General features: G+C 40.3%; 2 protein-coding genes across 2 annotated transcripts in view; one reads left to right on the top strand and one right to left on the bottom strand.

Annotated features, from left to right (window-relative positions):
• Positions 1-15,864, bottom strand: part of glis2b (GLIS family zinc finger 2b) — a 65,131-nt gene that overhangs the window by 14,703 nt on the left and 34,564 nt on the right. The window lies entirely within an intron of this gene.
• LOC117595691 (uncharacterized) lies at positions 4,710-10,274 on the top strand. Its single transcript, XM_034309796.2, has 2 exons — positions 4,710-9,705; positions 9,793-10,274. Exons 1-2 carry the CDS (start codon positions 9,373-9,375, stop codon positions 10,036-10,038), a joined length of 579 nt encoding a protein of 192 aa, XP_034165687.1. The 5' UTR covers positions 4,710-9,372; the 3' UTR covers positions 10,039-10,274.

Below are 15,864 nucleotides of genomic sequence, written 5' to 3' on the forward strand. Positions count from 1 at the left end.
CAAAAATATATTGTAAATATTTAAATTTATCACTGTGAATTTATCCCTAATGAGCAAGCCAGTGGCGACGGTGGCAAGGAAAAACTCCCCGAGATGATATGAGGAAGAAACCTTGAGAGGAACCAGGCTCAAAAGGGAACCCATCCTCATCTGGGTGCAACGGATAGTGCAATTATAAATAAATCCCTTCTATTGTGTACTATATGGACAAATAGTGCAATTGTGCAACCAATAAATTCATCACAGTATTTGCAAGAGGTCCGGCTGGTTAAAATCTATCCACTGTCCACTGATGGAGTCCTGAGTACGAAGCTGCTCGTGGCAACTGCAGCCCCAAAGCCACTACAGCAATCGCAGTCCCAAGCCATTACAGTACAGCTCCCCATATGTGATCCCCAAGCCATCTCCACAGCCCCCAGGTGGCACCATCCCCAGCAATCCAAACAGTTCTTCAGGCAGTCCATATGGGGCCACCCCCAGCAGCAGCGAGCGAACTCAACCGATGAGAACTCCAACCAGAAGTGATGCATATTAAAAAACCATGCTGGCCGCATGTGGAATGTTGGTATACAGCGATGAGACATCAAAGTTACTAGCCAATCATTCACATTTAGACTCTTAATTTTTTCAAGATTTTTTATAAAATCATCCAAAAAAGATGACAACATTTTTACTAAATGTTGACTGAGTGAGTTAAGGATTCTTGAGGAATAGTTAAAGTGTTAAAGAGTCAATACCAGTTACAGTTGGTCGAAGTGGAGGATCAGTTAAAGACTACTTGGATCATTGTTACTAAGGTATTTGAATTCCTGCTAATCATTTGTTCCAAACCTAATTTTTAACAATGAATCTATTTCTCGTTTATAATTTTCTGTTGGGTTGAACCGTTTCTTTTAAAATGAATAGAACTGTATATCTACCAGAATTCATGATGACAAATACTACCTCCCTTATTCCATTCATCATTTATCACAACAAATCCAAAGACAGAACACAAGCATCATTAAATGGCATGTTCCAACCATCTTATTCCCAATGAATTCCAGCTTATCTTATCTATTTATATGTTTTGCCCAAAATATACAAGTCTTTAAGTGATCCTCCACCTTCAATTACAGAGGTCTCTACAGACGTTTCATTCAGACGTTGAAATGATCAAAAAAGAATTGTCAGGTGCCGTAGTGACTGATGTTAGATGACTAAAGTATATCAGAAATAAGGAAAGGTTAGATAGACTTTCTGTTATGGTGACATTTGATGAGGAAAACTGCCAGATAGAGTCTTTCTAGGTTTTCTAAGTTATATGGGCCACCTTTATGTTTCACCTCCTCTGGGATGATATACATGCCAGAAGTTTGGTCATGTGGCAGCTGTATGTAAGGGAAAGCAACGCTGCGCAAGGTGTGGTGGGGATCATGAATATGGGAAATGTGGGCAAGGTATAAAACCAAAATTTTGCAATTCTGGAGGTGATCAGAGTGCAAGATATGGTGGATGTCATTTTAGAAACAATGCCATTAAAGCCCAAAACATTAAGGCTTCGTAAGGGTTGATGTATGCAAAAGTAATAAACGTGTTCAGCAGACAGCTCAGCAGAAAGCCCAGTTGCAAATTCCCCCATCCCAGAAAATAAGTAAATGTCCCAATCCTTGCAGAGTAAAGGAAAATGTATTGTTAGTGGAAGAGGTGGCATTCATTGCATTCATGAAAGAAGTAATAAATTGTTCAGTTCAAACCAAGAGTAGGACTGAAAGGACCAGAATTATTGTAAGGGCAGCAGAAAAATACTTACTTTTTAAATACTTTATCAGTAGAACAAATTAATGAAAAACTCGAGGTGTGCAGGCAGGATGTGGTGGTATTATAATGGTTGTTGGTATATTGCGATGGAATGCAAGAAGTCTAATAAGTACTAGACAAGAATTTAAGAAATTTTTTATTTTTGATGACAGCCTTGAAATTATTTGTATACAAGAGATATGGCTTAAACCACATTTGAATTTTGTGATTCAAGGTTACACAGCAGTCTGCAAGGATAGGAAAACTGGAAATGGTGGTGGAGTAGTTACTTTTATTAAACTGGGAGTAGGGTTTAAAACAGTGGAGGTGAAAATAGAAAGTGAAGCAGTGGTGGTGGAGGTCTGGAATGGGACACAGAGAATCAGAATAATAACATTTATAATCCTTGTGACAAGTTAAACAGAGAATTATTAGAAAATATTGGGGGATAATTAATTGCGGAAGAGTGGTATGATGCGGTGACTTCAATGCACATAGTACACTATGGGGTGGTACTATCACTGACTATAATGGTAAAATTGTGGAGGAATGTTAGATTGGAGCAATCTATTATGTCTGAAAGATGGAAAGGCAACAAGAGGAGATGTAGCTAAAGAGAGTCAATCAGCCATAGATCTTATTATAACTTCTCAGAGTTTAGCTGGGAGATGTTTTTGGCAAGTGTTAGATAAAAGCACAATGGGAAGTGATCATTTTCCTAATAAATGTACAATAAGAATAGATATATACCAAGTAGAGGTGGAGAAATTTAAATCTGCATATTAGAGGAGGTTTAAATAGGAAAGCGAGTTAAGAATGCTTGAATTAAGTAATACAGTAGAAGTTGTAGAGGAGTTTAATAAAAGGTTCTGTGAAATTCTTTGTGGATCAGTGGAAGAAGTGATAGGTGAAAGTACAGGGGAAGATGGAAGAAAGCGATGAAATGGTGGACTGATGACTGCAGTAAGGTAATAACAGAGCTTTAAGAAAGGTAAGGAAATCATATTCATTTGATCATTTCATTTTTCTATAGAAGAACTCATGCAATTGTTAGAAAAGCAAGTTGGAATGACGTGAAATTATTGGAGACATTATTGTTACAGGATTTGTACATATGGGGAATGATAAAGAAGATGGGAGGGATCCAGACATATAGCAGTATACCTGGCCTTGTAAGTGGGGACAAGCAGATTATTACAAAGCATGAAAAAGCAGAAGTATTAGGTGAGGCCTTTGTTAAGGTCCACAGTAATGATAATATATCAGATGAGATGAGAAATTATAGAGACCTGAAAAAGAGAGAAATTCCACAGATCTTGGTCCAAAGAGGCCCATCTCGATATACAATTGATGAGGAATTTTTCTTATATGAATTAAAACAATCTTTAATTGGGGTCAGAAATACTTCCCCTGTGAAGGACAAAGTGAGTTATGAAATGATAAAACATCTCTCAGATACATCATTATATTCCATTTTAAGTCTTTTTAACAAAGTGTGGGAATTAGGAAAACGTCCTCGCTCTTGGAGTTGTTGTTCCCATTGCCAAACCAGAGAAAGATCATTCACTGGCAATCAATTATAGGCCTACAGCTCTGATCTCTAAGTTTTGTAAGTTAATGAAGAGAATGGTTATGTATCGGCTGTCTTATGTTCTTGAAACAAGAGGTCTTATTTGCCCTCATCAAAGTGGTTTCAGAAAAGGTCGGAATTCAATAGGTAATTGTTTGATAATTGTTTATTTAGACATAGCCTTTAGACAGAGATGGTTTATCGGACTTCGGTAAAAGGTCATCCAAAAAATCACCTGGTTAAAAATGTTTTGAAGGATTGCTGGGAGTATGAATAAAATCAATTACATAGCTTTGGATGGGTTTCAAATAATCAGGCTCAAGATATAGGAATATCAAATGTGGAAATTAGCCCAACTGTGGATGCACCAGTAATACCCTCTTGGCTCTTTCGAATGCCATTAGTAGACCTCCAGCTGATGAACAGAATCAATGATAAAAATTGGAGCATTCCTCAAGATACAGCAGTTCATCAGTATTTGGATCAGAAATATTATTCAATTACGCAAAAATATACGGGAGGTTTGAAAGATCCTGATAATGGACGTACAGCAGCAGCAGTTTACATTCCATATTGTAAGTACAGAATTTCAAAAAGGACATCTATATCAGTTTATGCACCAGAACTAATCACTGTTAATTTGGCTCTTCAATGGGTTGAAGAAACCTGCCCTCAAAATATTGTAGTATTGTAGTGCTCAGATTCATATTCAGTGATAACTAGTTTAATTAGTCTATACAGGATACATCAATGACCAATAATAGTTTCCTTTTTATGGGTACCAGCTCATGGAGCTCATTGATGTGGAGGGCAATGAGGAGGTGGATGGCATGGCTAAGCAGGCTCTGAGACATTCAAAAACAGAGGTTAATGTCCTGTTGAGTAAATCGGAAATTAAAGGATTAGTTAGAGGGGTGGTAAAAGGTATGTGGCAAGAAAAATGGGATAAGGAACTTAAGGGACAACATCCGTACAATATTCAAAGTCAAGTTGAGAGGACTGTTCGTGGAAATAGACTCTGGATTGGTCACTCTGATCTCAATAAATCATTGTATAACATTTATAAACTTGAATCTGACTGCTGCAATAAACGTGGTCTATCTGAAACAGTCGAACATGTGCTGTTAAACTGTGTTGCATGCAACAGAGAAAGATTTCAGTTAACAGAAGAATTAAAGACAGGTATTAAAAATGTGTCTATTCAAAATCTGCTAAATAATTCCTTTAATTAAATAATTCTTAACTTATCTTAAGGGAACAAAGTTATATGCTCCACACTCCAACTCATTAGGTGGCGGAAATGCACCAAAAACTGGTTTGACAACCGCCATAAAACAAGAAGAAGAAGAAGACATTGGGCGTGTCTCAACCAGCCCCCTAGTTCAGTAGTCAGGGCACTGATCAGGCAGTTGGCCATTTTAAGGGCTGTCTCAATCGCAAAATGCTTCCAGTGCACTGGAACGTTTGCTCCCTAAAAAAATCCCACAATGCACCGCAAAAAGGGACATGAATGCTCACTATACTGCACTATACTTAGATAGTTGAAGCCTTTTAGCTCGAGAAAAATGGTGGACAAACTCAGCCAACTTCGTCTACAAATATATAAGTAGCTTGTTATCGTTGTTGTAGCTCTCAAATGATTACTTACGTTAGTAATTTTTAATTTTATTTGACATTCTATATATGGTTTGTTGAGAGTCCAACGAGTCTTAAGTGTTTAATAATTTTAAAAAATCCACTAGCTAGCCTAAGATCCTGCTTGAAGTACCATGACAGAAACACATGTGATTACACTAATAAATTTATATGACATATTATTTCAGAAAGATATCGGTCTTGCTTGTTGTTGATAAATGCCAGTGGTGACGTTTTCCAATGCTTGAGTCATCAGTGTCCCAATGTGTAGTGAGCCAGGGTCCTCAACAGTGCACGAACTCATGTACAGGATATACTGATTCACTACCTAGGGAACTAGGGAGCTGACTGAGACACGCCCATTGTGTCAGCCCATTTTTGCAATAATTTTATTCCTTTGGCACTGTCCATGTTCTTTCCCCTAGGTGAGAATAGTTTCACTGTTATCATTCGTTCATGATTGTCCTTTTTTGTGTTGGAAATAAAAGCTATAACCATACCTCCAACCTCCTGACCTAATCATATCCACCAACACTATTATCCAACCAACCCTCAATCTTAAATTTTTATTGTTCTTGCACTCACCCCTGGCCTAGCCTTCTGTGGGAACGTAACAAGTGGGTGCTCGTCCAGGATCTGATCTGATTGGATAGGATAGGACAAAATTGGATTCTCGCTGTGAACTTAAAGCATCATAGTGTTCTGCTTAGGCTGTGCATAAGACTGGAAGGCATGGCAACTTTTGACTTGCAAGCATTTGTTCCTTCTCCAAGTCTGGATGTATTTCAGAGGTGTCGGAAGGATTACCTACTAGAGACAGCTGCTTTTCTATTGTGTACCAGTTTCTAGTTAGAAAGGCGATTCGGAGTAAGGTTCTTACTCAGTTGCTGGAATTAAGAGTTCTAGAACTTTCCCCACATGTTGATACCACTGTGACTAGTGGCATGGAGAATGTCCTCACTGCTTCTGTGACTTCAGCTGCACAGCTGGTTGAGTCTGAAGTTGAAGCTAGAGCCACACTACCCTGCTTTGATCCTTTTTCTCCTTTCTCTTCTCAAGGATTGATGGATGAGGCCTGTGCCAAGGTGCGCACTGCATGTCTCCAAATGGAGGCTCAAGAAAAGGCAGAGGCATGTAAAACAGAGATGGAGCTTAGGATAGCTGTGTGCTGGAAGATGGAACTTGAGGTAGACCGGGAAGTTCGATTAAGATCACTTCACAGACCACTGCCCCCTCTGCTAACCTGTCTTCCCTTCCTCGGTTGCTGTCCTCTCCACCGGTACCTCATTCTTGCTCTTGACGTGATTAAGAACAATTTGCTGTTTCCCCCTTTCCGAGAAACTGAGGTGGACACTTATTTTAGTGCATTTGAGCGAATAGCTATAGTCTTAAATTGTCCTAGAGATGTCTGGTCTTTCCTGCTCCATTGTAAGTTAGTAGGAAAAGCTCAGGAAGTGTGGTCTTCATTATCCTTGCAGGATAGCTTACAGTATGACCTAGTGAAAGTCGCTATACTCCCTGCTTATGAGCTGGTTCCTTCACAAACATTTGTAGAGTTTGCAAGGGAGAAAGAGACCTTGTTGGATAAATGGTGTTCTCTGAGTAAAGCTAATGACCTTACTCTTTATGTGAGCTGTTTTTGCGTGAGGAATTTAAGAACTGTTTACCTGATTATGTAGTAGTATATCTAAATGAGAGAAAGGTTTCCTCCACGTCAGAAGCTGCTGTGTTAGCTGATGAGTTTGTGCTGACACATAAGAATATGTACAAACAAACCAATGTAGGACCTCATTTACTGACTAATCAACAGTCTAAGATAGTTCAGCCTAGTCAGTCAAATTCCCCCTCAGCTCCTCAGTAAGTTTCTACTGCCATAAGCCTCACCATGTAATTACAAATTGTGCAATTTTAAAAAGAAAACAGGAAAAGGAAAAGCAAAAGCAAAGCCCCAGTCTCTCTCAGAGCATTGCTGTAGTTAGAACTCTTGCTGCTGCAGGCATGATGATGCTAAAGAGTTCAGACATTTGTAACAGATGGTACTGTTTCTTTGGTAGGTAAGGAGCAGACCCTAGTCCCTGTTAAAATCCTACGTGATACCGGGGCTACCCAGTCATTTATTTTGACTGGAGTTTTACCTTTTTCAGAGCAGTTGCTCCGTGGAACATGTGTCTTTTGTAAAGGGATTGCTATGCATTATATTAGGGTTCCTCTGCACCATGTCTGTTTGTGCTCAGGTGTAGCTATGGGGATATTTAGAGTAGCAGTATGTCAGTCCTTACCTGTGGAAGGCATTATGTTCATTCTGGGGAATGACATAGCTGGAGATAAAATTCTTCCATTCTTAGAGGTTCTGGAGAACCCTGCTGACTGTCCCTTACCAGATGAACTCTCGCATTACCACCCCACGGTTTTCCCTACAAGTTTTGTGACTAGGGCTGCAATGATTAGTCGTCAACGTCGACGACATCAACTATAAAATTTCGTCGACGTGAAATTTCATTGTCGACACGTCGTATTATTTAAGCAGCCTCATTTAACTCATGACTTAATACTTCTTCGTTTACTGTCTATGATAAGAACACATGCAAATGAAACTGCAATGCACCGCAAGAAGTGGTGGGGGCAGTAGCATCTTTTAACCATTTGCGTCCTAAATCAATCAATCAATCAGTGAAGAAGTATAACACAGAGATCAACAATGGCAGAAGCTCCGGCTCCGTGTGAGCAGAATGTAATGAACTTGAGGCCGCGACTGTCTAAAGTCTGGGAGTTTTTTAAAGATAATAAAAATAATAAAGTCAAGTGCACTGTCTGCAATGAGTTGGCCTACCACGGCAGTACAACGGCGATGCACGAGCATCTTAAGCGAAAACACCCAGGACTGGTGTCCAAAGTTCCAGATGGGTAAGTTTGCAGTTTTTGGTTTACTTTTTGGAAAATGCGTCTTTCAGTCTAGACTGCCAGTATTTTTAGGCCTTTTCACGAAAGACAGTGTTGAACAATGAGCGTGCTTACATGCAGGGACTAACGTTACTCCAGTTATAAACGAAATAGTGGCGATATTCGGTTTGCGCGCGAGTCATTCTGATTGACATGAAATTTGGCCATATTTGGCGCAAACTGAACATCGCCACTCTACCATTTATAACCGGACTTGTCCCTGCATGTAACTGCGCTCACTGACTGAATGGTAACATTAGGGTCTCATCCCTTATGTTAATATTGTAAGCTAAATTCAAACTGTCACCTCGCCTACTAATGTTAAAGTTAGCGTCAGCTCTGCATGATGTATGATAAGAGAGATAAGGTAGATAGGCTGTTGTAGATAAATAAGTATGAACATAAATAACTAAATTATCAATTTTTTTTCCGTTCTCATTTTACCACTTTAGAAGTTCAAAGCAAAGGCGTGTGAATGACTTCGTCCTGCGGAGAGGCATTTGCACCCCCGAAATGGCCAGAATTCTCACTAACAGCGTTCTAAACATGCTGGTCTACGACATGAGGCCTATATCAATGGTGGAAGGCGAGGGTTTCAAGGAAATGATTCATACATTCAATCCTGACTATGTGTTGCCTTCAAGAACACATTTTACCAAGCTCATGGAGGGAAAGTATGAAACAATTCTCAATCATGTTAAAGATACTCTCAAATCAGCAAATGGGAAGATCGCCCTGACAGCCGATGCATGGGCCACCGAAGCATACCTGGGCATTACTTGCCACTATTTAAGTGATGACTGGGTATTCAAAAAGTACTGCCTGACAACAATGCCACTTGAGGAACGACACACAGGTGCAAACATCGCAGGGTGGATTGAGGAGCCTTTAGAAAAGGTTGGACTCCCTCCCTCCAAGATTGTAGGGATTGTCCATGACAATGCCCGCAATATTGTGCTAGCTGCTAACATTTTGCACGATCGACACGGGTGGCTGTCGGTTCGTTGTGCAGGCCACACCTTACAGCTGGTGGTCAACCATGCTCTGAAGCAAACACAGATCAGTAATGCACTTGGAGCAGCGAGGGCTCTTGTGGAGCACTTCAAAAAAAGTGAATTGGCTTCAACCAAGCTTAAGCTTAAGCAAAAACAGATGGGGACTCCAGACCACCGTCTCATCCAGGACGTCTCCACTAGATGGAATAGCACATATTACATGATCAACAGCAAGGTAAAAGGTACCTGAATCTTAAACCCGATCAGTGGACCCTCTTGGAACACCTTGCAAAAGCTCTTGAGCCACTTGAATGTGCCACTGTGTTCTTGAGCGGGGAAAGCTACGTGACAATCTCTACCCTCCCTCCTCTGTACAGAGGGCTATTGAAGTCCACCAGCATTGCCTATGATGTAGCGCCAGTGCAGGCTTTTCAGACTGCTGCCTCATTGGAGATGACTGAATACTGCTCTGATGTGGTCAGTGTCACAGATGATGATGATCCAAGCAAGCACATCATTGCAGCTGCACTAGACCCAAGGTTCCGGAAACTGAAATTCCTAACACCACAGGAGAAGTTCAGCGTGCAGAGTAAACTACAAGATCTAGCTCTACAGATTGCCTTTGAGAAGAACCAGCCCAGCACAGGGGAGTCCACACCATCAGATGATCTGCATTCAACATCCGGGCATGAATCAACTCTCGATTCACTTCTTGGATGCGATTCAGATGGTGATGAGAGTGAGACAGATCAGCAGGCATCACATGAACAACTAGTCAGTAATGAAGTAAGTTGTTTTGTTTTGTTTTGATTTATGGGTGAACCTAAAATACAACATTTCAGATGCTAATTTTCATCTTATGTCTCATGACAGGTGCTGATGTACTTTGCTGAGCCACCAATCTTGAAGAAACAGTGTCCCCTGTCCTGGTGGAAGCTCAATGAGACCAAGTACCCCACAATGGCAATTTTAGCCAAGTCATTCTTATGCATTCCTGCTACCTCCACAGCATCGGAATGGCTATTCTCTGTAGCTGGGTATATTGTCTCTAAGAAGAGAGCTAGTCTTGACCCAGATCACGTGGACATGCTGACATTCATGCACTGCAATAAGCCATAAGTTTAAATCCTTTCCTACTTTTTGTTTACATATGGCCTTATTTGACCACTTTAAGTCACTTTAAGACACAACAATGTCACTTACCTCAGTTTTTCAATTTTCTTAATGTCCATGGCCAGTTTGTGGTTTCTCAAGTTACTGGATGTTAACTCAGTGTTTACATTGTGTCCTGTTGCGAGGATGCTACCTTTTATTACTTGATAGGCTCTTGCACTTTATTTTCAGTTGTGAAATGACTTTAATATTTATTTTATTTGAGCCATATACGTGCATTTATTAAAATCAGTGTAAGCTGTTAAGCTTTTAGTTTCTTGGTGCTGTTGTCATTCTTTTCATTCATTTACTAAGAGACTTCATGTTGACCGATACAGGTTGGAGCAAGTGAAGTCGGGGCAGAAATAATTGCTGACTAATCGGAAACTGAATCTATAGATTAGTCGACTACTAAAATAATCGTTAGTTGCAGCCCTATTTGTGACGCATGCTAAAGCTAATCTTTTGGAAGATATGGTTGATCTATCAGATTCCTTGCTCACTGAAGATGTTGTAGTCCCTGGTATTTTATCTCCTAGCCCTGCTTGTTCCGTGGAACCAGTGCAGACTGATCAGGTTAAAAATGCTAAGGATGCTAAGCTTTGCGAGCTACGTGTTAATCGTAATCAACTAATTGAAGCCCAGAAGGCTGACCCTAGCCTAGAGACATGTTTTTCATGTGTGTATGGCCCTGAAGAGATGGTGAAAAGGCAGGTAGCATTTTTTTTTTTTGTAGAACAGGGTGTACTAAGGTGCAATCTGAAGACAGTGTTTTCAGATTGTGGTACCTTCTGTTTACAGGCAACATGTACTTCAAATAGCCCATGATCACCCTTGGTCAGGACACTTAGGCATCACAAAAACTTATTCTTGTATTCTTCTTAAACATTTCTGTTGGCCTGCTCTTAGGAAAGACAGTGCAATACTGTTAGTCTTGCCATGTTTGTCAGTGTACTGGGAAGCCAAATCAAGTCATTCCTCAAGTCATTGGGGAGCCCTTTGGTTATGTCCTTGTTGATTGTGTTGGCCCTGTGCCTAGAAGTCTGGGAATCAATACTTACTTACAAGTGTGCTGCTACTCATTTTCCAGAAGCTGTTCCCTTACGCAGAATTTTGCTCCTGTTGTGGTTAAAGCACTTATAAAATTCTTCACCACTTTTGGTTTGCCTATGGTTGTCCAGACTGATCGAGTAACTAACTTTTTATCTGAGCTGTTTCTACATGTCATAAAAACGCTAAACATAGCTCACAAGGTCCTTATCATCCTGAGTCTCCAGGTGCTCTGAAGGGGTGCCTTTTGTGTTATTTGCAGGACCCGAAGCTGTCCAAGAATCACTTGGATTTAGTCTTGCAGAACTTGTTTTTGGTCATTCTGTTTGAGGTCCTCTGAAAGCTCAAAGAGAAATTCTTAGTAGATGGTGGTAAATAGTAAAATGTTTTAGACTATGTGAGCATTTTCATGAGCATCTTCACAAAGCCTGCACTTTAGCCCGTGAAGCCCGTGAGGGTGTCTCAAAATCGTGTGAAGTAGTTTTATGACTGAAAAGAAATTCCCAGGAAATTCCAGCCTAGCGATCGAGTAAAGGCTTTACTTCCGATCCCAGCTTCATCTGTCTGCCAAATTTTCTGATCCATACCTAGTCAAGGAAAAACTTAGTGACACTGACTGTTATCTGCACACCTGACCATAAAGGCAAGACACGTGTCTTGTCACATCCTAAAAGCTTATCATACTCATGAAGTCCTCTCTGCTATCCTGCTACGTTGTTACTCAATTGTTTTAGTTGTTGATTTATTTGTTGCTTTGTTCTACCTTTCACCCTTGGTTTGAGAACAGTTAAGAATGTGCACACACCTACATCCTATCATGTAGGTTGTTTTGAATGGCTAGACCCAATAGGTTAGAGGGCAGGTGCCACCCCATGTATTTTTTGTTAGCTTAGCCTAGTGCAGTTAGCTAGTTTTAGTTTGATGTTTTTGGCAGTCAGATTAGCTACGTTAAATATGGCTTTGTGTAGTCCATTTTGCTGTGTTCATTCCTTTGACACCATCCATGTTCTTTCCTCTAGGTGAGACTAGTTTCCCTATCATTGTTATTCGTTCATGGTTGTCCTGTTCTTAGTGTCTGTAAATGCCAGTCCTGTTTTTTTTGGAAATAAAAGCTATAACCATGCCTTCCTGTCCTACTCATATCCACCATCACTATTATCCATTATTATCCACTATCAAAGCCTACCTATAAGCCAATTACATAGATTAAACATATTTGTAAACTGTACACTTCAGAGAGCCCCCCAAATACTTAATTTGCTAGCTTACCCCAAAATTGAAGAAAGCCTTGCCAAGAATTTGGGTGGTCCAATCACTGAGTCAGAGATACAGGAGGCGATTAACTCAATGCAATCTAGAAAGTCCCCTGGCCCTGGACGGCTTTAGAGCTGAGTTTTCCACTAGTGGATAAATCCGAGTTGGACATGTCTAGATGGACCTTACTTCCTTTATCCCTTGTGGGTCACATTAATCTTGTTAAAATGGTTAATTTGCCCAAATTCCTCTATCTTTTTCTATACATTCCAATTTGCATTAACAAGTTTTTTTTGTTTTTTTTTTTACTAGATGGCGTTTTACTTTGATGGAGTTTTGCATACATATCTTTGGGGGAACAAGCTGGTGTATCTCAAGAGATCAATTCTCCAACTCCCTAAGTCTAAGGGAGGCCTCGCACTTCCAGGTTCTACTGGAACAGATGTACCCATTCTGATAACTGCCCGTCCCTCACCCCCCCAGGCTCATACAGCGATCATACTGATGAAAGACACTTTGTATTCTGTTATTTGCTCCCAGCTTCTCTTAGCTGTTAGTAGAATTTCAGCTAGCCCAGCAGTCACTAGCTCTGTCAAAATGTGGGTCCAATTTAGGAAACACTACGGTTTACAAAGAGACTCTATCCATGCACCCATTTTAAATAATCACTTTTTTTCTCCATTTAGCTCCGACCTAGGAATATTCCTCATCCATATGTGCCAGACATGGCCCCACAGAGCTCATCTAACCAATGCCCAATTGGCAAAAATTTTCCCACCCAGGAGCGATGCTCGCAATCGCTGCAAGCTGTCTCCTGCGGACCACCTTCATATGTTTTTGAAACACTTAAAAATGCTCTTAACATAGACCTGGACCCCGACCTGTTTGTGGTCATCTTTGGCATCTCCTTCAGACCTGACCTGACAGCCTCAACTCACCAGGTTATTACTTTTACTACTCCCCCAGTGTTCCAAATCTATGTATTGTATGCTAACAAGTAGTGCTCTGCAACCTTGTTAAGTAACCAAGTTAATGTCTTGTTAAGAATGTTGCATGGTATCTTTAAAAATAAAAAAATTAAAAATAAATTAAAAAAAAGGAATGTGTAACATAAGACTACACACTGATGAAGGCTTAAAGCCAAAACATTTGTGTGATCATTAAGGTGGAAGTAAATAACTGAACAGAGCTAAATATGTGCAACCTTTATTTCTTCAGTTATTTATGAATTAACCAGTTCACGCACCTATAGAAGCATTCAAAATAATCAATATAGTGTAGCGAGACATTAAAACTGTTCTTGAACATTTTACTACCTGATCTGTACTGTACTTGCTGCTGAGGTTCATTGTCAAGAACATAAACTCACTCACATATTTAGATGAATTAAACTTCAAAATCACAGCACTAAACTTCAGTATCTATGATGTATAATAATATCACCAAAAGTATGTGGACACCTGACAAGAGCATTAGTGAGGTCAGGCACTGATGTTGGGCAAGAAGGCCTGCTGGCATGCAGTCAGCATTCCAATTCATCCCAAAGGTGATCAGTGGGGTTGAGGCCAGGGCTTCGTGCAGGCCACTGAAGTTCTTGCACATCAACCTTGGCAAACCATGTCTTTATAAACCTTGCTTTGTACAGACACAGTCAGGCTGCAACAGGTATGGGCAAGTTCCAGTGAAGGGAAATCTTAATGCTACTGCTTCCAAATTTGTCGCAACAGTTTGGGGAACACCCACATATGGGTGTGATGGTCAAGTGTCCACAAACTTTTCGCCATATAGTATATTTCTATCCATCTATCTATTAATAGTCAGAAGACTATTCTCCACTGACAGTGAAATTAAGTGAATGGCCCTGTGAAATAGTCTCCAGGAAAGCACCGCTGCCAACCTCCCACCCCGCCACCCCCAATCACTCCCACACACATACACACGACATAATTTGGGCTATTGTCCAGTACACCAGTAAGGGTGTGTAGCCCAGACATATAACGAAGACACAGGTCCAGTCCTGGTAAAATAAGAACAGACAATATAATGATGTACAGTGAATATAAAATTCTACACACCTCTGTTTTTGTATTGTGGTCATACAGAATAGGTACATGCCTAAAGTATTTACATAGCTGAAGTATTACAGTGAATTATTATTCAATGATTAGTAATTTTACAGCATCAATAAAGCACAATATTAAAATGATATCACTCCTAAACCATAGGTTGAGCCAAATATATTCTGAACCAGAATAGATTTGCTGCTACCATATCAGCCTATATCTATATATTGGCCTGGTGCTATGTTTTAATACTGTGGGATTATTAAGCTGTGATTAGTAATGTACTATAATACTTCGTACAGTACATATAATACTTCATGTGTAGTAGTCTGGGAAGACCTGTCGGATGTACAGTACCAGTCAAAAGTTTGGACACACCTTCTTATTCAATGGTTTTTCTTTATTTTTATTGTTTTCAACATTGCATATTAATACTGAAGACATCCAAACTATGAAAGTACACGTATGGGATTATGTAGTAAACAAAAACGTGTTAAATAACCCAGAATATGTTTTATATTTTCGATTCTTCAAAGTAGCCACCTTTTGCTTTGATGACAGCTTTGCACACTCTTGGCATTCTCTCAGTCAGCCTCATGAGGTAGTCACCTGAAATGGTTTTCCAACAATCTTGAAGGAGTTCCCAGAGGTGTTGAGTACTTGTTGGCTGCTTTTCCTTCACTCTCCTGTCCAACTCACCCCAAACCATCTCAACTGGATTTAAATTGGATGATTGTGGAAGCCAGGTCATCTGATGCGGCACTCCATCACTCTCCTTCTTGGACAAATAGCTCTTACATAACCTAGAGGTGTGTTTGGGGTCATTGTCCTGTTGGAAAACAAATGATGGCCCCACTAAGTGCAAACCAGATGGGATGGCATGTCTCTGCAAAATGCTGTGGTAGCCATGCTGGTTAAGCGTGCTTTCAATTCTGACTAAGTCACCAACAGTGTCAAAGCACCCCCACACCATCACACCTCCTCCTCCATGCTTCAAAGTGGGAACCACACATTCAGGAACCGTCTGTTCACCCTCTCTACGTCTAACAAAGACACGGCAGTTAGAACCAAAAATCTCAAATTTGGACTCATTAGATCAAAGGACAGTTTTCCACTGATCTAATGTCCATTCCTTGTGTTTCTTGGCCCAAGCAATTCTCTTCTGCTTGTTGTTCTTCCGAAGTAATGGTTTCTTCATTCAACCATGAAGGCCTGACTCATGCAGTCTTCTCTGAACAGTGGATGTTGAAATATGTCTGACACTTGAACTCCGAGAAGCATTTATGTGGGCTGTAATCTGAGGTGCTGTAATTTGGCGGTTTCTGAGGCTGGTAATGCTAATAAACTTATCCTCTGCAGCAGAGGTAGCTCTTGGTCTTCCTTTCCTGGGATGGTCCTCATGAGAGCCAGTTTCATCATAGCATTT

Source organism: Pangasianodon hypophthalmus, chromosome 13 (genome assembly GCF_027358585.1).
Source record: "Pangasianodon hypophthalmus isolate fPanHyp1 chromosome 13, fPanHyp1.pri, whole genome shotgun sequence".
NCBI lineage: Eukaryota > Metazoa > Chordata > Actinopteri > Siluriformes > Pangasiidae > Pangasianodon > Pangasianodon hypophthalmus.